A 25066-nucleotide genomic window follows, 5' to 3' on the forward strand; every position below is an offset into this window, starting at 1 on the left:
TTTGTCCCACCATATGTTTGCTGACATCAGAAGAACCACAGGTGGTCTGTACCTAGGAAAATCAAGATGTTACATACACGGGCTGTTTCTATACTTTCCTCTTCAAGGCAAGCATCTGTTTTCCTTCAAGGAAGATAACAGGCTTACCAGAGGCTATTCTTACTGCTGTTCATGTTTTGGTCCTACTCCCATCATGGGGTTACCATGCTTTTTGAACAGGTTGGCTGCAAGGCAGCTATGGATGTGAGGTGTGCAATTTAGCTTAGGTAATAACTTCACTATTTTCTAGATTGACGGGCATTAAGAAGGTAAATATTTCTGAAAGGAGAGGCAAGTCACACCTGTTTTGTTGAATTATGGCTGCTAAAGACAAATAAGAAAGCAAACAAACAGGCAATACACTCATCTGCTGTTTTGCTTGTTTTTCACCCCGCTAGGGGAAAAACACTTTGTGGTAATGTTAGTATTAGCGTTATTCTAATCATTAATATTTTGACAAACTGAACACACAGAACAGCAAACATCTACCCAGCTGAGGAAGAATTTTCAAGCCTATTTACCTCCAGTTATGTGTTGCCAGAAAACAGTAATTTTATATTTCAGTACAAACACTTCATAACTCTCTTGACAGCTCCTTCTATTAGGTGGTTCTCTCCCTTTCAGGAAGCTATCTACCTTCTATTTCCTAGTTTATAGAGAAAGTTTATACAGTTTTGCTTATTGGAAACTGCATGAGTCTGGTTCATGAACCGGATGGGCTGAGTTTTGTAGCTATGAACTATCTGTGACATCCACTGATGCCAGCAAGTATGAGACAAAAAGGGAGTTTGAACAGAAGCTGAAGATCCTCCATTCTCTAACTGTGCTAACAAGCTTTTGCTGTGCTTCATGGGTGCATTTTCAGTGTTAGGAAATCCTTCAGAGAATAAAAACACCAGAAGGCTATGAAGTCAAACCATAGGTCCATCTACCCAGTGCCACTTGAAATGGCCAGCAGCAGGTAGTTACAGACAGTAGCTAAAGACAGAGCAAATATGTAGCCTCCCCTAGTGACCAAATACATCTCAGTTTCTGAGAATAAACAGCTCTTTCCACTTCTTTTCACATATGCCCACTATCAGCAGAAGCTGAGGGATGAAAGGATTGAGCACAGTGCTGCTGAAAAGGACCTGGGATAGGTGACTGCTCCGACTCCAGTCTGCTGTGAAAACTTGGAGGAGAAAAGGGAGACTCTGAGACTGCCATTTGAACTGCTGTTTTTTATTGCAGTGTGTTATCAGGAGGTATCCCATCCTACAAAGTTGCTGAGGCCCCAAAGGACAGCTAAAGGTGGAGGCTGGCCTGGGGCTGTCCCTGCACCTCTCACATCAGACAGTGTTGGCTGGCTTCTGCCTTTTGACTCATTGTGGTGCAGCTTGTAGCTGCATGCAACTGGTTCCTCTTTGTATCATCCCTTCCTCCCCTCCTTTGCCCAGAGGGAGGAACATGCTTCTGAAGGTCTTCGCTACACTACAAAATGCGATTCCACTGCAAAGCAGAGTCATATTTTCCTCTTAATCATGGCAGCGGCCATGTGACATTTACAAAGGTTTGTGGTGATGACTGACAAATTTCTTGTATTGGTTCTTTATGAGCTGCACCTTTTCTTTCTTCACTTTGTATTAAATGTATTTTCGTTATGTTGGACTTGGCTTTTATTAATCCACTTTAAGTTGTCATTTTGCACAGCTCAGGGCTTGCAGCTTGTAATTGATACGTAGTATAAGGCAATCAGAGGCTGTGTTTTGTTCCTCGTGTCTGACTGCGGTATTTCCCTAGCTCTATGTCACATCCTCCTCTGAGGGAATGTACCACCAGATGGTTTCTTTTCACTGAGCTGTCACAGGAAGGCAAGGAGCTCTGTCTGTCTGCGAGACATATCGGCTGCATGCTATCATCTCAGGAGCATCAACAGAAAGAAATTTGTGAGCAGTGCAAAGAAAACAGGGACTATCTGGGACAAATGGTCCTGAGCTGAGCCACTTGTAAATTCTCTGCTCTCGTGAGGACAACCAGGAAGGAGCTAAAGGTGTTCCAGTGCCATTCCCTGGTGCGTGGAAGCTGGGACCAGTATCCTGACTGGGACAAACCTCTATGCTAACATCTTGTTTCTCCTCCCCAGGATTAAGAGTATCTGAGGATCTGAGGACCAGAGTGTGCTGGCACGGCTGCCTTTTACCTCCTGTGCTCCTAGAACTGGAAGTCCCTTCTCCGGGCTGACACACAGAGCAACTTCCTTCCCCTCAGCATTCATGAGAGGCAACCGAGTGTGAGCAGTGCCATTCCCAGCAGCATTGTGGAGGGTAATAAGAGAGCAACGTATGCATTGCAGGGTCTCATGCCAGCCACCGCCATCGAGGCTGAGTTAAAACTTTAATTTATTTTAATGTAGTTGTTGGGGCATTTTAATTCCATCAAAGGAAATGACACAAAACAATCTACAAGCATTCATTTGCTTCTTATAAATGAATTGGATTCAGCTGTGCTGGGTTTCTCCTTCTGGGTTCTACTTTGAGATTTACTTTTTGCTCAGAGGCGTAAGCAGTCGAGGATTGTGAAACTTAAAAATCACAATCTAAATTCAGTGTTTCATACATGAATATTTAAGCAGAGTGATATTCTCTATTCTTTCCGTAAGGCCCCATTTTTAATCATTAATGTCTGCTCTTTTGAGCAAATAAGCTCCGTGTATATATGACTTGTATGCGTTGTAAAAAATGATAGTTCTCTGGGACAAGCTCCAGTGTCACAATATGCTGTCTATGAATATTTATGGATCCATCAGCATTGGTGAATATTGAACTTGCTGATAAACACTGTGCTGGACTTTTATTTATTTATTTATTTTTTAAAGAGGCAGAAAAACAATTTCCAAATTGGGTCTAATTTAGGGCATATTTTTGGCCAAAAATAATCTTTTGTTGTCATTGTTAAGAAAAAAATAAGCTTTCTCACTGAAAGCAACTTTTGCATGTATAATTCATCTGAACTATAGGAAAAAGCAACCTTTTCAATGATTCTGAACAATATGGAACACAAAAATTATGTCATTTGTGGCAAACATTTAAAGTGAACAAAAATGAAATTTGAGAGTTTGGGAATATAAGACTTACATTACCCATTACTTGCATGTTAATTGTAGCATACCAATCAGTGTGCTTGCATCAGCACTTTCAGGTTGTAATAAGAGCTATTCATCCAGATACATTGGTGTTTAGTAAGAACTGTGCAGAAAACTTATCGAGCTGTTGTGAGAATGTACATACATCTCACATTGTGTGTAAGTGAGCATCGTTGCCTCTTGCACTTAGGCCACAAATGTAGCACTGTTGCTTCTTTTTCAGTTCCAGTAGTGTGGCAGTCTTCTATTTTTAATTTTCTTTACTTGATACATTTTTATACACAAAGGAGGACATAAATATATGTCCTTCCTCCTCTCAGTACCTTTTATGAAACACCCTTGTATTTAAATATGGGTAATATGAATGTAAGCAGATTGTGACCATAAGTTACCCAAAAGGAGGGTCCTGTTGCAACATGTGTGATGTTTCTATATCAAATGTGTCACAAAGATACTTGCTAGCTTGGTGCATATTGGGGTTTGACTTAAGAAAGAGAACAACATATCAGTACTTCCCATAGGATGGCAACACCATTTTCCAGTCATCTCTAGCTGTGTGTGGGAGATTAAAGTGATACAGATGATGGTATGAAGGAGAGAAGAATGAAAGGACTGTGAAGAACTTGAGGAAATGCAGAGCTGAGTACCAGAAAACCAGGTAACTTCACGGGAAGGTGGGAAGGAGCCTTGAGACAAAACTGTGGCTGCTGATTTTGACAGCAACATCAGAAAACCCCAGCTAGGATATGGCTACTGCGGTGTCACACAGACAGGCACACAATGAGACCTCTGCTTTGTCACTCAGCAATGGGGTTACAGTGTGGTGGCTGAGAACCCTTTGCTGTGACCGAGCCAGCAGGAGCTGCGGTAGGGTGCTGTAGGTATTGAGATCTGAATAGAAAAGGATGGTATTTTGACTGTGGGAATGCATATCTGTATTTTTCAGTATAGTACAACTATGCCAGAAAAATGTGGGTTTATTTAGGTATGATTAACTGACTGTAGGAAAGTACCGGCAATGCTTCTTACTAGGACTGTGTTCAAGCAACAGCCCTTTTGCCAAAAAGGAGCTAGCAATTTGTAAGATACAGTTTGTTAAGAAGCATATTTAATTATGGAACCATCTAAATTACTAAATGCTTTCTCATCTCTCTGTATCTCTAAAAGCAGGAAGCAAGCTCATGTTTGTGATCTCTCACAAAAAGACAACTGACCTTTCACTTTTACTGCAGAAGTGAAGTTGCCCATTGAGAAATTAAAAGCAGTTCAAAGATTTATATCATTTCTCTGTGTTAAGTCCTTTAAATAGCTGAGTCTAGCTCCTGAATTTTCCCATAAATGCTGCTATCCTGATTTTTTTCAAAAAGACTTTGATATATGCATCTTTGCTCTTGCAGTGTCTTTTTTTCATCTTCTGCAGGTAAGTCTGTGAAGCAATAGTAAGAGGTCCGTGGCTATCTGTTTGCCAGCTGGTTGTGAGTAGTGAGTGAGTGGACACGACTGGAAAATGAGATCTTGGGTTTTAAAAACTGGTCCGTAAACGGAAATCCTTTTTGTTTCCCAAGCATTTTTTTACTCCTTTCAAGTGTAAGAATGATACTTGACTTGGATCCTTTTTTACAACTTCTGTTTTCATAGAAAAAAAAAAAAAAAGGCTTTTCTTCCTGTTTTCTTTGAAGGGACTTGCACCACAGCTTGTGACCTCCCTCTATTTCCTTTGCGTTCTTTTACTGCAGGGCTGATTCCTCTTGCTGAAGATGACTCAAACATGGGCAGTCCTGGCTGCAGTCCTTCTCTTGGTGATCCACCTGATTGGAGGGTCAGGTAAGTGAGGAAGATTCAAGCTGCCCTCAGTGCTATTTGATACTCCGTATTCCTGACTCACGGGTACACTGAAATTTCACAGTTCACCAGTATGAAGAATGTCACGTCAGCTGACAAAATAATCCAGTGCTTTGCAGAGTGGCATAGAGTATCATTACTGATAGGGAGCCCACATAAATCATCTGAAGATCCATCTTCTGTTCAGATGAGAAAACACCAGCAGAGCTATGTTTTCTGGCAGAAAAAGACCCATATAACATCAACTACTATGCAAGGTGATCTTGGGTCTTACCCTTATTGGTATATGTTCATAGAATACCCTGAGTTGGAAGGGACCTATAAGGATTATTGAGTCCAACTTCTGTTCCACTGCTATCCCAGGTTTTTCTTACACTGTAACCAGTGCAGCTGATCACAGAGAAGGACCTGATCGTCCTGGTGGATAAAAAACTTAACATGAGCCAGCAGTGTGCTCTTGCAGCTTGGAAAGCAAATGGTATCCAGGGATCCATCAGAAGAGGGGTGGCCAGCAGGGACAGGGAGGTGATTGTCACTCTCTACTCTGCCATTGTGAGGACCCATCTGGAGTACAGTGTCTGGGTCTGGGGCCAGAAAGACAGAGAGATGTTGGAGAGGATCCAGAAAGAAGGGCCACAAAGATGATCAAGGGCTGGAGCACCTCCCCTATGAAACCAACTTGAGGGAACTGGGCTTGTTCACCCTGGAGGGTTCAAGGTGACCTCAATGCAGCCTATCAGTACCTAAAGGGAGCCTACAAACAGGAGTGGAGTCAACTCTTTTCAAGGGAAGATAATGAAATGGTTTTAAGTTGAAGGAGAGAAGATTTATCAGGGGGAAGCTCTTTACCAAGAGAGTGGTGAAGTGCTGGAACAGGCTGCCCAGAGAGGTTGTGGATGCCTTGAGATGTCCTCAAGGCTGCCAGTACAGCATGAAAGTAGAAATTTTTAAGTATGGTAAAGCCAAGAGCTGCATATACCTCAACAAAAGCTGAAGCATCATATTTAATATTTTCTTTCTCTGTTTCTCTTTTTCCCATGTAGCTTATAGAAGGGTGAATGTGGAGGCTGGTCATGAGGCTGTGTTGAACTGCCCATCAGTTTCCAAGCTGTCTTTGCTAATGGTGACATGGAAGATGAAATCCAGCACTTCCTGCTTTTTGGCTTATAGAAGGGATCTCAATGAGACAAGAATGTTAAACTGCAGTGAGAGGATGATGTGGAAATACTCTCCTGACCGTGACCCAGCTCTTTGTATTTACCCTGTGAACCTGAATGACGAAGGAAATTACACCTGTGAAATTGTCAGCAGTGAGGGGAATTTTCTTTTTTTCTTTTCTCTGAGTGTCATAGGTAAGACACACCTGGTGCTTTTTCACTGTTGTGTGGACACAAACCAGATTTGAGTTGTTGTTGAAGGACCAGATTCATCTTTGATGCATGCTGAGACTGAAGATGAAACTACATTGAGTATGACTAGAGAGGGCATGGAGCAGTATGAAGACATAGGGCTGTTTTAATGAGAAATGGTCAGTTGATAGGTGTTTTCTTTGTTCTGTCTCATGAACAGGGACTGTTTTCAGATGCTCCAAATGAGCAGTCTGGATAGATTTTGAATGTAGTTCTTTGGATGTAACATGGAATTTGAATGCTGTGTGAATGTTCACATGAACAGGAGTGCACACTGTTGATTAAGTTAATGCAAATAGATGATTTTAAATATTGCTACTTAAAGCTGAGCCAAATTTCCCAGTGCACACATTGCGTACTTTGTTTGGATAAGGATCAAATAGGAAGGAAGTAAGAGTTTCAGGATGTTATCTGGAAACATTTAGCTCTTCCAGAAGCATTGAAAGTTGTAGGACTGAATCACTAAAATAAAAATGATTTTAGGCTATTTTCAATCAAGGCAGGAAGAGAAAGTATTAGGAAAAAAAAGCAATGCAGCAATCTCAGAGCCTTTCTGAGATGTACAGATGCATGTCTAGCTTTCCTTAAATTGCAAGAAGCATTTTACTTATGAGAGGAGTTTTTGTTCTCATAACCTTAGTTAATTTGTAGTGATACTCAGAAGGCTCTTGGGAAACTTATTCTGTAAATCAGTAATTGCCACTGTTAATTTTTGTCCCTTAATATATATATATTTCTTCTTCCTTTCAGAATCTGTTCTCTCAAATGCAGAACGTAAACTGTTGGGCTTTAGGCAGAATAGTATTTCTCCAGTTCCTCCTTTCTATCCATACTATGAATTTCTTAGCTTGTAGCTTCAGCAAGCTATGGTGTTTTGCTCACTGTATGCACTGCTATCCTTCTAAATCTTCATCTAATCCATCCCTATCCAACATCTCAACTGCTGTTACAGTCATAGCCATCTTCCTGAAAAGGTGAGGAAACAACAATTTGAAGTGCAGCTACCAATTTTTAGAGATATTTACCTTGGACTTTAATGTATTTTTTCCCCTTAAGATGGTCGGTGTTAATTATCTGAATTGTTTTAAAACATCTTAAGTTGGCCATGCAAAAACTAAGAAATAGTACTGGTTTTGTTTCTCAGTTAGAGACCTTGGAATAATGACTAGTCTATTTACTTCTACAGTCCCTCCTACATTGTCTCTTACCTCTGACAAGAACAGAGTGGCTGTTTGCCAAGCTACTGCTGGAAAACCAGCTGCTAAAATCTCCTGGATCCCTGCAAGTAATCACAGCGTTGAGAAAGATGTCCACCACCTCAACGGAACAGTGACCAGGATCAGCTACGTAAGCTGGGTCAACAGCACATATCCTAATGTCACCTGCCTGGTTACCCATCCAGCTGTGAACCGGACTCTCTCCCTGGATCTGTCATGTAAAGAACATTGTTCTGTAATTGCTCTTCATCATACTCTTGTCACCGTGGTTTTCTCTGCAGCTGTTTTCACTGAATGCCAGGGCTTGGCAGATTGTTTAGTGGTGAAATGCCAAAGTTCTTGTGCATGTTGATAGAGAAATTAGTAATTCAGAGTTAGTCAACTGAAACCAAATGTTTCACAGCATGGTATGAGGAAGTTTCCAGTGAGATCTTACTTGTATCCCCATTTTAAGTTACAAGAGTTCCTTATTCTCTTTCAGTGATCTTTGTTTAATTAGTGATGACAGAGAAACTCTCTCTGCAGTAACTGTGATTCTTTTTTGATGTGAAACTTTGATCCCCCGGAGATGAATTTTTCCACTTCCCCATAGTGCTGATGGTCTGGAGAAAGTGGAGAGTGGCTGTGTGTTACTCTTGAGCAAACTTGCCCAGAGACAAAGGTACTAAAGGGTAAAATTTATCTTCCCAGCTGGCTTTGCTGGACCTGATATGTCTCTGCCAGCAAAGTCTGTAAGAAAATCTAAATAGTGCTTGTACCACCAACATATTTCAGCGGAGGCACGAAGGATGGAAATTAACACAGACCAGTCTTTAGTTACAAAAATCTGGAGGGATGTCTGGTCAGTTCTTCTGATACACTTTTAGTATCACCTGTACAAAGGGATGCCATGCAGATGAATGGGTTAAAAATCAAAGTATGTTTATATGCAGTGGGTGAGTGAAGCGGGTCCTTTTGCAGTTTGGCACCTAGACATCCCATCTCTCTCTCATTGGAGCTATAGGGGTAGAGCGTTAGTTTTCTGATTAAGTTAGATATCGTTATCATATAGAGCTAGATATCAGTATCCACTGACTATAACTGGCTTTCTTTTCTCACCCCAGACAATTCCTCTGGGCTCCAATATCTCCTGATTGGACTGCCTGCAAGTCTTGCTGTTGTCTGTGGTGCTGGAGTGACCTTATGCTTGATTTTAAGGTGCAGGGGTAAGTCATTTGATGAGCTTGAAAGGTTTTGAATTCCATCACAGACTAAGTGCAGGTACTAGGATGTGTACATTATGGATAAGAGTGGCTTGGGGGGCAAGGATTGAGGAGAATGCTGATATATGATGTATTGACCCTTTGGAAATAATAAACAGGGGGACAGAATTTTAAAACAAGCCTGGAGTTTTTTAAGAGTCATTGTTATTGTACTATTAATGTATTACATATGAGGCAAAGAATTATTCAGGGTGAAAATAATACAGTAGGGTGAATTTTGAGGTTTTTTTTGTTCTTTTTTTTTTTTTTTTTTTTTTTTAATTATTTGGATCATTCTGAATTTACCAACATAAAAGTCTACACATAAGAGTGAAGAGTTTAAAGGTTTAAAGACTAGTTTAAACACTAGTCCTAATGGCCAGTCACAAGTAATCCTTCCCTTATCCCTGCAATTCTACTTTTCCCCTTGAGCAAGTGTAAGAGTAGGTCAAATGTGTGTTTCCCTCTGGTACACTGATAATTTCTCTGTCTGTGTAGATTTCATCAGCATTGAGTTGGCTCATGCTGAATAAGCTGATAATGAGAACTCATATGATGCTTTCCCACTTTTGAGATGGCTGTGAAGAAGTACAGATGGAGTAAAAGCCTAAGTGAATTGGAGGGAGAGAATACAAGAGGTTTGAAAGAAAGAAACTGAAAGCAGGGGTGTTTTCGGAGAGGAGGGTATGAAGAATTAGAAGAAGGGAACTTAGAAGGGGGTCAACTGTAAATAGAGGGAATCTGTAGAGCATCAGAGCACCCTACTACTCTCCATTGCATAGGTTCAACCTCTATTGCTTTCCTAAGGTTCTTCTTTGTGCTTAGTGTTGCTCAGATTATTCCCCCCATTTTGAATATTAGGTTGCAGATGTAATTAGTGGATCAGGTCTAAACAGATGAAGTGATGGGGTTGGCAAGAGGGAGTTTGAGGGAAGAATGAAAGAGCAGAGAATGCAGGAGAAGAAAACAGAAGGACAGCTGCTGTCAGTAGTGGAGACACTGGTGCTTGTAGAACTCTGACAGAAACACATCACTGCTGCACAATGAAGAGCTCCTTTGGGGCAGGCAAAGAGAGGGGAAATTGTGCTCAGGTGGGTTCCTGGTCCATTATTTCCCTTCAGAAAAGTACACCTAACTGAGTCAATTCAACCATGTCTCCTAGGGAAACGAATGTTTCAGCAAAGGGGAAAATAAAACAATAGCACATTCAGGAGCAGAGCATAAAAGGTGAGAACTTAACCAGTGAGAGCATTAAAATGAAAAGTCCTTCAGCTGCTGAGGGCAGCCAGAGAAGAACTCTGGATATAATAGCTGTGTACCTTGTCCCAAGAAACCATTTTGATTTCCTGGTATATTTTTTCCAGCCTCCCGACTACGGAAGAAGTCACATCGATCATCAGTGCAGACTGTGGTAAGTGGGCTTTGCTTTTTGTGCTTTGATGTCTTTTTCTGGGGGTGGGGGAGGAGGAAGGGAGGGTGTATGGGGTTTTTCTTTGTTGTTGTGTGTATATGTTTGTCTTTTTCTTCACCAAAACATGTCATTTTATTGCAACATGTGTCTGCTCTGACAAAAATCCAACATACCTCCATATGTGCTGGGAGGGTGGAATGAGAAATGGTGTGTCTGGCAGGGTGCCTATCATTTGGGTGGTCATAACTTTATTACTCAGAGTATCTGAGTAATTGCTTAAGAACTAGACAGAGAATGGAGTAATGCATTACCTGCTTAAGGATGCAGTAAATTACATTTGCAATGCCAATGTTCAAAGCTGAATTTTAGATCTCCTCAGTGTTAGTATGTTCATAATGCTGCTTCACACAGTAATCTTAGCTCCAGTCTTTTGCTTAAGAGTACTTATTGTCCTTGATGACAGAAATCTGTGTGATTGAAGATGTGATGGAAACAGACAGGTGTTTAGAATGAGGGAAAACAATGCAGTTCCTTATGCCCTATTAGCTACACAAGCAGCAATAAAATTCTCATATTTTAAGCTGTAGTTCTGATATGAACGAGCTAAGAAACAGCAGTGTTAAATTTACCACTGCAAGTTTTACTTCCTCTCTAATTCTAGGGTGTCCTGCTACGTATTTTACAGCATGGTAACGCACTACTCTCTCCTCAAGGCTCCTGCCTAACCCTAATGCACCCCTAAAGAACAATTATTTCATGTTTAGTTTTCTGCTCATGGTAAAATTAATAGCTGTGTGCTTTGTTTGTTGTAAACTAGTCAAATGGATCCCTGAAGTCAAAATGATTAATTTCCTTTACTCTTATATGGTATTCTGCACAATTTGATTGATGGGAGTGGTAGTTGCTGAGACCAAAGTCAAAACCTCTAGTAAGTTTATATGCCTAACTTGGAACACCTAGTAGCCTGTCTTTTCTTTCTGTCAGTTAACATTGGTCCTTATGACCTATTTTGCTGAAAATTCTGACATTTCAACATTTGTTTTCAATCTTATTAAGAAAAAGAGATTCAAAAAGTTGTCCTGTTCAGACTTTGTCTCTGCAAACTCAGGTTTCAACCTATATGCCCTGCCCCTTTGACTGTGGAGTTTAGAGAAATGCCTTCTCAGCTCCTCTGTAAAACTAAAGTTGCCTGCTAGATTTCTTCTGCTCCTGTTTTGTTTGGTTTTGTTGGCCTCAACAGAGGTTGCAAGACATTCTTCAACATAATACAGTGGTCTGTGTTTTTCTTTATATTGCAGACTGAAAACTTCAGGTTCACACCATTGCATCTGAACACACCTGTGATGGACCATTCTGTCTCACCAGAGAAAATCTATCAGAATTACAAACCACAAGCTACATTTATGAGCTATTAACCATGTAGGCACCAGCAGTCTATACCAGCTCAACTATGAATTATACTCAGTTACTTGAACCTGTCCTCAATCTAGCAAATCTCAGACCTTATGCAGAGCAGGACAGCAAAATACTCCAAACTGGCCAAGAAAAGCCTTTGTCCTTCCTGACATGAAGGGAGCCAGGAGAGAACCTGTTTAAGTGACCTATTCCTCTCTTTCTGTAAATATCAGTACAGTTGTTAAAGCATTTGAAAGTTGTAAAGGCTGATGTGGAGAAATACACATTTGATTTTGATTTGAGAGTGGGCTCTGAGATGTGCCATTTTCCCTCACATCCATAACTGATAGGTTTCTGTGACAGAGTAAAAGACTTGGTGAAAATGTATCACTTCTCTGTTGTCCACTTTAGCATCTAGATTCTCTTCCCATTTTCAAGATGGAAACCAGGTAGTCACAGAATCACAGAATTGTAGGGGTTGGAAGGGACCACTAGAAATCATCAAGTCCAACCCCCCTGCCAAAGCAGGTTTCCTACACCACATCACACAGGTAGGCGTCCAGGTGGGTCTTGAATATCTCCAGAGAAGGAGACACCACCTCCCTGGGAAGCCTGTTCCAGTGCTCCGTCACGCTCACTGTAAAGTTCATGCGCACATTCGTGCGGAACTTCCTGTGCTGAAGAATGTCTTGGGTTGGAAGAGACCTCAAGGATCACTAAGTTCAACCACCCCTGCTGCAGGCAGGGCCACCAACCTCCACACTTAATACTAGATCAAAGAACCCTAAAACAAAGAAGGACTATCTGGCAGAACAACAGGAATAAAACAGTTTTGTTCTAGGTAGGTAGTTGCATGTGGCAGATGAAAATCTGGGATTTTTCAACATTATTATTATTATTTTTTAAATTATTTAATGTGTTTATTTTCAATTAAACTTGCTATTGTTAATGGTAGAAGGAAGCCGCTTTGAATTTGAACTTGATGTGGAAGTGAGAAATAGCAATGGGAAATTTTCTGAGATTCACTTTGAAATAAATACTTGAATATGAATATATTTATCTCAAATGATTGCTGGGTCAACTTTCTTAAAAACCAAGTGTCATGGTTATGCAATTTTGTAATTTTGCTATTGGTATTCCCCATCATAACATCATGTAAAGCATGGATAATTTTACCGAATGTGCAGCTCACAGAAGAAGACTGCATGTCCCAGAGAACATCGGCGTCAAGGATAAGTCACGGGACCAGGATACTATATATTCTTGCTTTGGGGCTGGACTTTCTCTCTTGAATCGTTGGAGCCATGGGGGAGCATTCCAGCTGTTTTGCCTGGAGCTTACAGTAGGCCTCTCGGTTTTGGGACTCACTCTCTCTCCTATTTTACTTGATTTGTTAGCCTTAATTTCAATTATATCGTATTATATTGTGTTATCCTGTATTTCGATATAGCATTTAGTAAATAAGTGTGCCTCCTTAGATCGTTGCTGCTGATTTCTTTTCCTTTTCCCTTTTTCCCTTTCCTTTTGGGCCAGTGGCCCTGCGGGCCGGCTGTCCCCCTGTCACGGGCGCAGGTAGATTTTCGGTTAACCCGTGACAGATTTTGCTGGAGAATGCGGGCATAAGTTGCTGTTTTTCTGTTTTTGTTTTGTTTTTTTCTGCTGTTCTTTTAGATTTTTAGAGGGCTACGAGTTTTTTCCGTTAAGGAGCTATCTAAAGTTTATGTTTCTGCACCTGCGAGCTTGACCTTGAAAGTCCGGGCGGACTGCCAATACCCCGGAATATTTAGTAAATACTGTTGAGCTCTGCTATCTCGCCGTTGAAGAAAAAGAAAAGGAAAAAAAATGTTTTCTCTGGTAAAACTGCTTTTCAGGGGACTGCACGCGCCTCGTCCCTTCCCTGAATCCTTTATGCAGTTTTTGAATGCCCATTTGACCACACTGTTAGTCTCCCTGAACTTACTGTTGGTTATTTTATTAATCTCACTCAGTATCTGGATTTATAACATTCTGAGGAAGTTTTCCCCAGAACAGAGAATACTGAGTGGCAGGGAGTGTGGAGAGGCTTTGGAGAGATTTTGTAAAGGACAGACATCTTCAGTGTCATGGAGCTTTACTCCTGAACACTTGAAGAATCTCGAGAGTTTGATTGCATATTTGAGGCAGGAATGTTGTGGCTCAGGCAGATCTCAGGAGGCACAAATGATTTGGGGCCTGGCTACTGCTCATCGGACCTTATTCAATACCATTCCAGAGAGGGAAAAAGTTTTTGAAGCTGAGAGTCTCAGAGCTGAGATGGAGAGTCTCAGAGCTGAGAGAGATGCCCTCCAATCCGAGTGAGACACCCTCCAGTCTGGACACGACGCCCTTCAGTCCGAGCGAGACACCCTCCGGTCTGAGAGAGACACCCTCCAGTCTGAGTGAGACACCCTCCGGTCTGAGAGAGACACCCTCCGGTCAGAGCAAGGCCCCTCCCCGAGCCCAGGCGAGGCAGCTGGTAGCGGAGCAGCGCAACCCCAAGCGGACGACACCGGTCTCGGCTCTCCCGGTGAGTCTGTTCCGTATCTGGAAGGGGTTGGTGCACTTTTGGGCTGAGCAGGCACCCGCTGCTATGGCCACGGGGCAGGGGGCCACGCTGCTCCCGGTCCAGCCCGCTGGAGGCCCGGCCGTCCGGCATGAGGAGCTGGCCTTAGATGAAGCATTGGCCGCCTCTCCCATTCAGCCACATCCTTATACTGATTCATGGATGTTGAAAGCAATGGGTGGCGGAACATGAAAAATTGGGAGAACCATTTAGCAGAAGCCACCTGGTTGGTCAACACTCGAGGATCTGGTAATGGTGATGGTCCTAACCAATCCAGCTCCCTACGTACTGTAGAGGGAGATAAGGTTCCTGTGGGACACGTAAAGAGCATGTTGGGAAAAGCAGTTTGGGTCCTTCCAGCGTCTGGAAAGGGCAAACCTCTCCGGTGTACTGTTTTTGCCCAGGGACCTGGGTTCACTTGGTGGGTGATGCACAAAAATGGGAATGTCCAATTGTGTACCACAAGGGAATTTGGTGTTGGGGGAGTGAAGCCAGTAATTTCTTGTACATATAAGTAGAGCCTCAGAGATATATGATGAATGTCCAATTAAGTGCAGGACTTAAGATAGGTGGATCAATGGTGAGGAAACACTGTCCGTATACCTAAACTAGGCATTCCGTAAGCAAGTTTTCCATCTGGGCTCTATATCGTGCACTGGCCATGCATGTGTAGAGCACACATGGAAAGAAGTATAATTCAGAGGGAATCTGTGGTGGCTGGGAAAGGATGAGTGCACCTTGATGTGGGGGACGCCCCGCTAGCGCTACCTTTCCCCTCCACCACTGTCATGTTCCTTTTTCTGGCATTTTTGCCATTTTCTTGAGTAATTAAATAATAGTGTGTTATGTTATGGAGTTTTGTTCTCAGCTTAGGAATTTGCATGAAATATATGTAAGTTGTTAAGAAAATAAGGGTGCTGATTGCTCACAACTATATGTGTGTGTGTGTGTGCTTGTGTGTTTATTAAGCATAAAGTAATGATGTAGAATAAGGGGTGGAATCATCAGAATCGGATCATCAGAATGACGTGCAACAGGAGCGCTTCTGGATCCTGGTGGTGACTATCTCTGCTTTACATAATTCTTAGTTCTTTACTATGTTTTCTATTGCCCATTTGTATAATAGCAAAAATAGTCACGTACAAGTTTTAACCTGTAGGTGAACAAGCTACAGTTAAAGGAGAGCTACTCCAAAAGTAATGTCTCTCATTTTATTATGCTGTCTCATGATGGCAGTGGCAGATGTTGGTGGTACGGCAGTAGAGGTAGAACCTGCCCACTGACATCCCTTTAGACGTTGTTGCTGTGTGACAGATGGCAGCAGAGGGGCAGTCTGGCAGAATGGTGTCTGTCATGGTAGTGCATATGGAGCAAACATGTGTCATTGAATTCCTCCTTGGCTTGGTGTCTGTATAATCTGTATACGTCTTTCATGCACTGGAGGTCAGTGAGGAGCTTATGACTGAACCAGGTGGTCAGTTGTCTGTTCTGGAATAGTTCACGTTTGTGCTATCAATGATTCTTTACTCTTATCCACTTTTTATTTCTTTATCATCCCAGCTCTGGTGCTTTAGTTTTCTCATTTTATTGATTTTTATCTTCTCTATTTATTTTAGCATCCGGTTCTCTTTTGTTCCCTTTTATAATCAAAGGCAGTTCTACTGTCTATTCAGTTGCTTTAGCATGTCCTAGTTCTTCTCAATTAATTTTTTAGAAGAAATATTTATTTTTGTAAAAACAATAACTTTCAAATAGTCATTTGATTTGGAACTTACTATTGCATTTCACTGGACTTCCCCTAAAAGCCATTCTTAATCTAAGTCTCCTTTATTTTGTTGGCCAGTATCTAATAGGAAATGAATCACTCACTTGATTCTCTTGATTGTAAACCACTGCTGTGCTTCAGTGCCTACAAAACAAAGCATACCTACCAAATATAAATGCACAATATGCCTCATCTTATATATGATCTGCAGTGACATCTGTCTTGCATTATTCTGCAAAAACACTGTAACCAGTTTTCCCCCCCTTCATTGTTTCTGTGCTACTTTGTGCTAGTCTCTCTCAGCAGTGGGGAGTCACAAAAGCATACATTTTTTTCAGCGAGGCTTTTCAAACAAACTTGGTTATTGATTATTTTACTTGCTTCAGATACAGAACAACAAAGTGCCTCTAACACAATGTCCTGCTACTTTTGAATGACGCTGTCTCTGATGCACGCATTGTTAAAATTCTGTATATAACCAAGAACTGGCGGCTCTAGCTACAACACAGAAAACAGGTGCTGCTTTATTTTACTTATAAGCAGTAATATTTTCAGAGAAAGAGGCAAATGGTATTACAAATCACAGACTCACTGTGAACTTGAAGTGAAATTTTGCCCCAGCAACAGTAGAAATAACAGCATAAGGAGGCTTTTTGCTCTGCTTCTTACAATTTCTTCAATTATTGATATACCACTATATCTACTTATGAGTTTCACATGTATTTTTCTGATTGTTTTGTTAATACAGTTTCCTGAATTTCTTGGTGCTGACCTGGCCTCCTTTCTGACCCTTCTTTCTCGGTCTTCTGTTTTTCTGTGAAGGAAAGATTCTGCATCAGAGGGCGGTGGGCATGGCACAGGCTGCCCAGGGTAGTGGGCATCGCCACAAATGCTGGAGTTTAGGGAGTGCTTGGCCACAGCTCTCAGACATAGGGTTTGGATTTTGAGTGGTGCTGTGTAGAGCTGAGAGTTGGACTTGGTGGTCCTTGGGGGTGCCTTCCAACTCAGGACATTCTGTGATCCTATAATGACTCGATTTTGTCTGACTGCGGACACAGTCCCAGTAGTGCTTATATGTTATAGTGTTTGTATCTAGCTGGGCTTGTATTTTGGAATTCCATGTGTATAAAACGGTGGAGAAAATGCTAAAATCCCTTTTATATTAGATTTATAATCTAGGAAGTACACAACCCTCTCTTCTGTATGAAACAAGTGACCACATTCAGAACAGTGTTCTTAATACAGAAATATATTTCCTGTACTCACTTCACACCTTGTGTGAGAAGAATGCTGTGTGGAAAAAAAAGATGAGTGAGTGAGAAATTCAGACCTGGATGCCTGCCTTTGTCTCCAACTTGCTTGACATATTTAAATCAGGCAGATTAGAATCAAACAACAGAAATTAGTGTCCTGCTAGGGTTTCCTCCTGCATCAAACAAGTTAATGTGTGCATAGCGATGATACCCTCATGGTCACCATCTGCCTGCAGGTATGAATCTCTACCAGCTGCACTTGCTATCACATTCTTTATCATTGTCATTCTTGTATAATTAGCAATACTCTCCTATTTCTTGGTGATGTGTTTGTGAAGCTGTGAACATACAGAGAAAAAGTTATATATTTTTCCTTGGCTTTAATTTCCTAACAGTTTCCCATCAACAGAGCACTTCATTATATATAAATATTATGAAAGGCCTTATTAGACAGACAAGTGAGGGAAAAAATGCAAAGTTTATGCAGAAAGAGTAATCTGACAAGTCTTTTGTATGTGTGTGTGTGAACTCAAAATTCCAGTCTTTTTCTTCTATTACAACACTGCTTGCAAATCATTTCCTTCTTTAAAAGGAAAATGAAAAGGTAAAAGAACGTGCACTGCTGTTACACATGTGGAAATCCTATCTGATAGCGACTGTGGACTGCATCTCAAGCTAATGGGTTTTTTTTCCTTTCTGTGAGTATTTCAATCCCCTCTCGTTCTGATTTAAGGCAGAAAAAAAATAACTGCTGGTAGTCAGTACTGGCCATCTGTGACCAGCTTCAGCAGTTGGTTGGAGCTATTGATATCATTGTTTTCATTTTGATAGAGGAAACGGGTTGGGGTAGGGCACAGAGGAGGGAACAAGAACAAGTAAAGATGATGCTAAAGCATGGAAAAAATGATTTCCCAAATACTTAGCATTCTTAGTTCTTATCTACAGCTGTCATCATCCCTCCAGCACATTCTCAGAAAATCACGTATGTCAAATAGGGCTTGCCAAATAAGCAAAATGCAACTGGAGTTCTGTATGTGTCTGTTGCTCTGGTACTGAGCGGCTATATTACACTAAATCTAGTGCCCATGTTCCGTTCCCGATATTTTTTTTGTAACTGTTATTTTCTGTAGTCATCTGTTGGTAGATACATTAATATTAGTAATATTAGTGTTAGCCTGGGTCAAGAATGTGCTTTTGAAGAGAAACTCCCTATAGTCCCTGCTTAATGTTTGAGTTCAGATTGTCAAGAAGCCTTGGAGAACCCAGCAAACTGGCTTACTTTCTAAAGGCTCTAAAGCAGCGAATGCACATTAGGGGTATTCTTAGTGCTCCTCAGCTGATAGTGAGTGCTCAGCTCACAGGTTCAGATTATAGTGAGCCAAAACCAAAGTCCCCTCAACCCATCTTGTGCTCTACTAAGCCACTTCTGTTGAGCCTACATCGATGAAAAGATAACCAGCTTTTGTTAAAAAAAAGTCTTCCCATAGGGTGAACTTCTTTTTTTAACATGCTTTGTATGCAGGAAATAACCTGAGCATCAGCCCCAAGAAGACTCTGAAAACTGCTGACTTGCAATGTTCCTGTATTTAATGTCCCTCTCTTTTTTTTTCTCTTTCTCTTATTTCACAAAGGATATGCACGGAAAATAACAGGGCCATAATGAGTATGTTCCCTGAAGGCTTCTTTGTGTCTTGGAAAGAGCATTATAGACTGAATCTTTTGGTAACCCACTACCTTGGATTTCTCATCCAGAAAACAAAGGTGCCATGACCACATGTAGGCACTGGTGCCAGCTAAACTGTGTATTTTCTTTACAAATGCTGGAATTACAAGGAGAATGATGTAATACAATCTGTACAGTTATTTGCAAATGCATGAGTCTCGTTTGACTTACTCGATATTTCAAAAAAGTAAACTGGCATAGAATTTCTACTACTATCGCACAACAGCTTGCAGCTAAAAAGCCATTGTGCGTAAGTGCAAATTGTGAATTAGCATGTCTCCAAAAAGAAAAGGAAAGTAGCAAAAAGCAATTGCTACTAGCTGCAATGACAAGACACCAGTCCCATCTCTGGAGCTCACACTCAGCAAAGGTTTTATGTGAAGGCATTATCTGATGGACAGCGCAATCAGTGCAGAACTCAGACCTAGTAGAATGTGACTGAATTTGCTCTGAACCAATGAGAAGGGGAAGAAATCTAGTTGATGGTAGTAGTCAGGTTGGCAGTAGTCAAATAATTTTGTCTTACATGGGTAGGAACACACAGACATGCGTGTGTAATTCACACCAGGGAATTGGATCACAGGTGATGTGCTGAGCATGAAACTGAACATGACATTGACTTCATCCAGGTGGAGTAGCAGTGATTATTACATGACAAGGAGAAATCATGTTGGAAACGAACTGTACAGAAATTACAGTAATAGCAGTTTAAAGGCAGTGGAGGAGTGGATTCATATTGAGAAATTATATTAAAAAAACAAAACAAAACAAAAAACAGTGATAATATGAATAAAGTAGGTTAGTCACGCCAAAGTTGTTTTAGGAAGGGATGCTAAGAGGGGGCCTCCTGGGACAGATTAGGAAGTTGAATTTGGAAATGAACAAATAACTCTCTAATGTTATTAGAGAAGTACTCCTGAGATTTGTGTCACAGGAAATCTTAATTTCTCAGTCACTGAGACTAAAAATCATTAGCAAAAGTAGACCATGTCATTGGTATGAAAATTTATAGGTATTCTAACTGAGCAACCAGTGAACCAACTGAGAGTGCTACTACTCAGAAGTTTGTTTCCGTGACTAACACTAGCAGTATAGATGAGGTGGTCGTAGAAAATATCCAAAGTGATCATGAGGTTGATTTACTTGATGTGAGTTGGAATGCAGGTCTGTGACTCTTATTCTTACTTTTAAATAGGAAAAACTGTGTATGATGAGGGGACTAAATGGTGAAGTCACTAGGAGTAAGAAGCTCAGGACTTCATTTTAACTGAAGCCTGGAATTTTTTTGTACTAAAGGTGTGGACCTGCTGGAGACTTCTCTTCTGAAGCAAAAGAAGCAATATCCCCAGCCAGCTCTGGAAAGAAGGGCAAATTCTCTTGAAGTAAATGCTAAGAATGCACAGAGACTCTCCAAGGATAAAGAAAAATATTAACCTGCCAAAGAGACTTGTCTTAGACATCAAGAAGCTCAGGGAAAAAATGGAAATTGTCAGCAGGCTGCTCTTCAAAAACGCCTTCAAATGCTGAGCAGAAAGCTCTCCAGGGTTGTGCAAGTAAAGCTGTACATGGACTGTCCCAGCTGCGGTGGGAACAGACCTCAACTCCAAATCCCTCATCACATTCCCATAGTTTGGGAGACTTGGGGGACACCGTGGTGCTCGTATTCTGACTAACTCGTATGGTGTCATCACCGGCCAGTAAGTAGCAAAAGTGTATGTGGAGGGTAAGAACCATTCTAGATATGTTTGGATATTTTTCTTTAACATTTTGGTACAAATTTGCTTTGAGCACCTGGTGAGGTTGGCCAGGCTGGGCCCACTCTTCAGCTTGAGCATCCTTTTGGCCTGAGACAGCTGTCCAGGGCAGGAAGGGTCAGCCAGAGCAGTGAAAAGCTTAGAAATGTGACACAAACAAAGTCCTGCAATGGCAAGTGTTAGGAAACTAATTATCAGCCTCATTGCTAGCTTGTGTAATGATTTCACATCAGAGTATTCAGCAGGTGCTCAAACCTCTGTTCTGAGGCAAAGGGAACAAACAAGAAGATCCTTGCTGATTTTCTGTCTTCTCCTTAGTAATGACTATAAACATACATACAAAAGGATCCCACCCATCTCAGAAGGATGTGCCCCTCCTTAAATTCTGTGGTTGCTTTATCTGGATCAAACAACACTGGCTCCAAAGGTGTGACAGTAGTTGGCCAGCATGCAGTTGCTCTTCCTTGACACGTATCTGGAAGATCAACACCATTCCTCATGATATCAAGGGATAGCTCGGGGAGCTATCTCAGCCTAACTTTGAATGGTCAGAATGTTGATTTGATTCTGGGCTTCCACAGTTACACTCATCATTTTTCCTACTGGCTTCATACGAAGTTCCATTCTCTCAGTCATTTTTCACTTTCCAGCACCTCTGACAACATGAGCTGACTATAGTATTGCTGATTCTCACTGATTATTCATAAAGCATTTGATGCTTTTGTTTTGTGTTCCTTTTTTCCTTAAAATCCCAGCTCTGTCTGAGTCCTACTTTCTGTACTTGGTTTCCTTTGTGACGATGGAAGAAATGTGATGTCTCTAGTCTTAAAGAAATACTTGAAAACATGTGGACAGCGCGGTAATCAATGGTAAATTTAGATAAATAATATACTGTTTTCTGAAGCCTTGGCCATAATTTTGAACAGTAAGGTTTAAAATGGTGATCCTAGCTAAAATAATCAATATTTACATATTCTTCCAGAAGATCTCCACTCTATACCCTGCTTTTATGTCAAAGGAGCATCCCTGCTTGTTTTCTGACTTCAACATTTTACACATTTTTGGAAACGTTGTAGTGAAACCTAAAGAAGTAATAAGATGATGTCAAAGTAAATGAGGATTTTTGCATTTAATTCTTTGCTGCTGTTTTGTGGTCTCAGGCAAGAAATTTGTCTCTCTTTCTCTCTGCTTTGATTCTCTGTCTCTGGGGATGATAGAACTTTTCTTTTTTCTAGAAATGCATTATTTTAATCACTGTGAAAGATAACAAAGAGGCAACACACTAGGCTTGGGGCATTGTGGTAAGCATGCCATCTCAAAAGAATTAGGAAAAAAATCCCCACCTCTGAAGCTCTGGATGTTTGAGGCTGAATCATTGTGAATAATTCCACCTAGTTATGGTGTCCTCTGTGAGCCTGTGAGGTAAGGATGCCAATTTGCACCTCAGCTGGTTAATGATTTGAGCCTTGCTGCTGCCTCAAGCCTTGTTTTTTACTAATATAAAGATATTTTTAGCTCTGATATTGTGGAAGGCTTCAGAAAACCTACACATCTGTGAAATGACAAAGTGGGATGAGTTTGCTTTAGTCTATCTAAATAAGAAATATGGTACCGAATAAATTGCTTCTATGCTGCTTGAGTTTTGTGGCTAGATTACTATGTCCTGGGCCTTGTGATACATTTATCTAACTTAACTTAGAAAACAAGATGAGAAGATCAGCAAGGCAATTGCACAGTGCATTGCTGCTCTGCATTTATAGTCCTGTGCACGACAGGCACTGACTAATACTGTTAGGTCTGTCTAAATTTCAGTCAGAAGCTGCCTGGAAGGAAGGTATTCCCCAGCTACCTCTGGACATAATAGCCACCAGACAATGAAAACTGATGACTGACAGTGTTGCCATTCAGATAAATGTCTGGCTTATCACTAGATTCTTCTCATTTTCTTGGCAAGTATTCTTTAATCTTCTAGGGTCAGGCGAACATTTTTGTTCTTGTACTTTACTGGTTTATGTTTGGGGAAAAAACAAAAATTCAGGTTATTAGTTTTGCTCTTTTGGCACCTCTGCAAAAGCACAAATGAATGGCATCTGGATGAGGAGCTATGAGAGCTGGTTTAGTGCCTTGTGGTAGCAACAATAATGGGAGGATGGTTGGACTGAATGATCTTGTAGGTCCTTTCCAACCTCGTGATTCTGTGATTCTATGAAAATGTGGGCAGTGACTGCAAACAGGAGCCAGGTTTCAGTCTCAGACTGTCCTGTGGTTTGTAAAACCTCTCTGAGCAAAGCAGTGGTTTACCTGCAGCTGTTAACAAGTTTAAGGGGACAAAAATGCCACAGCAAGGGGAATCCATCACAAATGAGTGGAGTGGGGTACATTTGTGGAAGGAGGAAATGATAATATGGCCCTAAATGCCTGGAAAGGCTAGGGGAGCCACAGTATGTGATGCTTTGTGTAAGTACTGGCATGTTTATGCATTATCAGAAGCAGTTGGGCTGCAAGAGCTAAGAGCAGTCTATGTCTTCCTGCCACAGAGATATCAAGGAAAGACACACAAAGAATGAGGCAAATTGCTAAAATTCTGTTGAATCATGGAAAATAAAAACATAAAAGCCAGGCACCACCCCTTCCAAATGATTCCAGGTGGTCTTCTTCACCTTGCTCTCACACACTGAGGTCTCATTCTCCTGAAGAGATGGTGCAAATAGCACTGCCTTAACATTGTCTTTCCTTCCATTTCAGCTGTCAGGTAAGGGATTGAAATCTCTGCCCTTCTGCCTTCAAGCTTCACGACTAGATTGTTCCTTCTTGCCTTCTTGCAGGTTAGAGGTTATATTAAAGGTATTTCATCAGGAATCTGTGGGACATATGCTTAGATGCTTCTCTTTCAAGACCATTGCTGTTCACAAAATGACATGGGCTGGCAGATGTTTTCCCTCTTTTTGTTATAGCCGCATTAGGCATCTATGACCCTTCTTAAGTGGTGAACTGAAGATAGTCTTAAAGCCAAATCCAGCTTTCTGCATTTACAGTTTTGGATGGTAAATATCTAGATAACTGGGTAGCCTAGAAGAGCGGGGTACTGTAAGAAAAAAAGAATCCAAACAAATTGTGTTTTTATACTATGCCAAAATGTTGGATAACCTTCTAACCCTTCTGTAGTTAACAGGGATGTTATCATTTCTGGGGACACCAGGAGTTGGCGTAGCTTAGATTTACTCTGGGTTAGGCTCTTTGTGGTACATCTCAGACTATGCTACTTATTTTTAAAGCAATATGCTGTAAAAGTAAATCAAAATTAAATGCACAGAGTAAGGTAGCTGTAGCATGATGGGAAGGTACTTCCTCTTAAAGCTCCCTTAACTTATGGCAACAAAACACCTGATTTTGATGGTATGTCTGCAGAGACAGGTAAAATCAGACTGTATACAGCATTCTCCAGGGACTACTTTTTTCTCAGACAGGCTACACAGAACAAGCTGAAGGTGAATGTAAACATCTGACTTCAGTTGCTGGGAGTTTCCATCACAGCATTCATCTTGACAGGTTGCTGTGGGTGTGGGGTTTTTTTGTGTGTGTTGTCTTGTTTTGTTTGTTTTTTGTTTTCCCCGAAGACTATTTATTAAAAGAATGAGAATAGGATAAAGGGTCTCTATAGCAGTCTTCTTCCAAATCCTGACAAGTATGTTTAAGGACTGTTTGAAGTCTGCTCTGTCTGCCTAGGATGTGACAAGGAAGATAACATTCAGATTCTGTGGCTAACATCTGCAGGCTATTTTAGTTATTCCGAACCCATCTCTTAAAGAACCCCTTTCTTTCCAACACCTGAAGAGATCTTAGAGGAAATCTAACTTACTAGACTAAAGTCAGTTTTTGACAGTATCTCCATGGACTTTACAATAGGAATTTCATAACCTTCTGTTCAACTTCAGAGTGAAGATGTGATATAAGGTAAGGACAGCTGGATTAATGCTGGATGAGTGCAAACTTTTGGTTATAGAACTTCCAAACTATTTCGGAGGGAAGATTTGGGAGGCATAATTGTCAGATCTGTGCAATTTCTGGAGATTCCAGAGTTGGATCAGAATGGATTTAGACAATGCTGTGTTGAGTCTTCCTTCTTTATGGGTGTGCTCACTGAGCAAACAACACTAACTGCAAAGCAGTTGTACTCTATTCTGCAGTTTGGACTCATGGCTGGTTGAGACAAGCAGAGACATGTTGGAATGATATGTGCAGGTTGTGCTGAGGCTTTCCTTTACCATAAGAAGACTGCTGGTTTCTGTAAAGTACCCAGCATGATGATTTAGTT

At 41.1% G+C, this 25066-nt stretch overlaps 1 protein-coding gene across 1 annotated transcript; it reads left to right on the forward strand.

The window, feature by feature from the left end:
• Window positions 1–1863: 1863 nt before the first annotated feature.
• Window positions 1864–13151, forward strand: LOC140262349 (cell surface glycoprotein CD200 receptor 1-B-like). The gene is made up of 9 exons (XM_072356647.1): window positions 1864–2089; window positions 2162–2342; window positions 3682–3818; window positions 4897–4984; window positions 6046–6354; window positions 7598–7846; window positions 8732–8833; window positions 10234–10280; window positions 11579–13151. Exons 4-9 carry the CDS (start codon window positions 4918–4920, stop codon window positions 11693–11695), a joined length of 891 nt encoding a protein of 296 aa, XP_072212748.1. The 5' UTR covers window positions 1864–2089; window positions 2162–2342; window positions 3682–3818; window positions 4897–4917; the 3' UTR covers window positions 11696–13151.
• The last annotated feature ends 11915 nt before the right edge of the window (window positions 13152–25066 follow it).

This window comes from Excalfactoria chinensis, chromosome 1, assembly GCF_039878825.1.
Source record: "Excalfactoria chinensis isolate bCotChi1 chromosome 1, bCotChi1.hap2, whole genome shotgun sequence".
Classification (NCBI taxonomy): Eukaryota; Metazoa; Chordata; class Aves; order Galliformes; family Phasianidae; genus Excalfactoria; species Excalfactoria chinensis.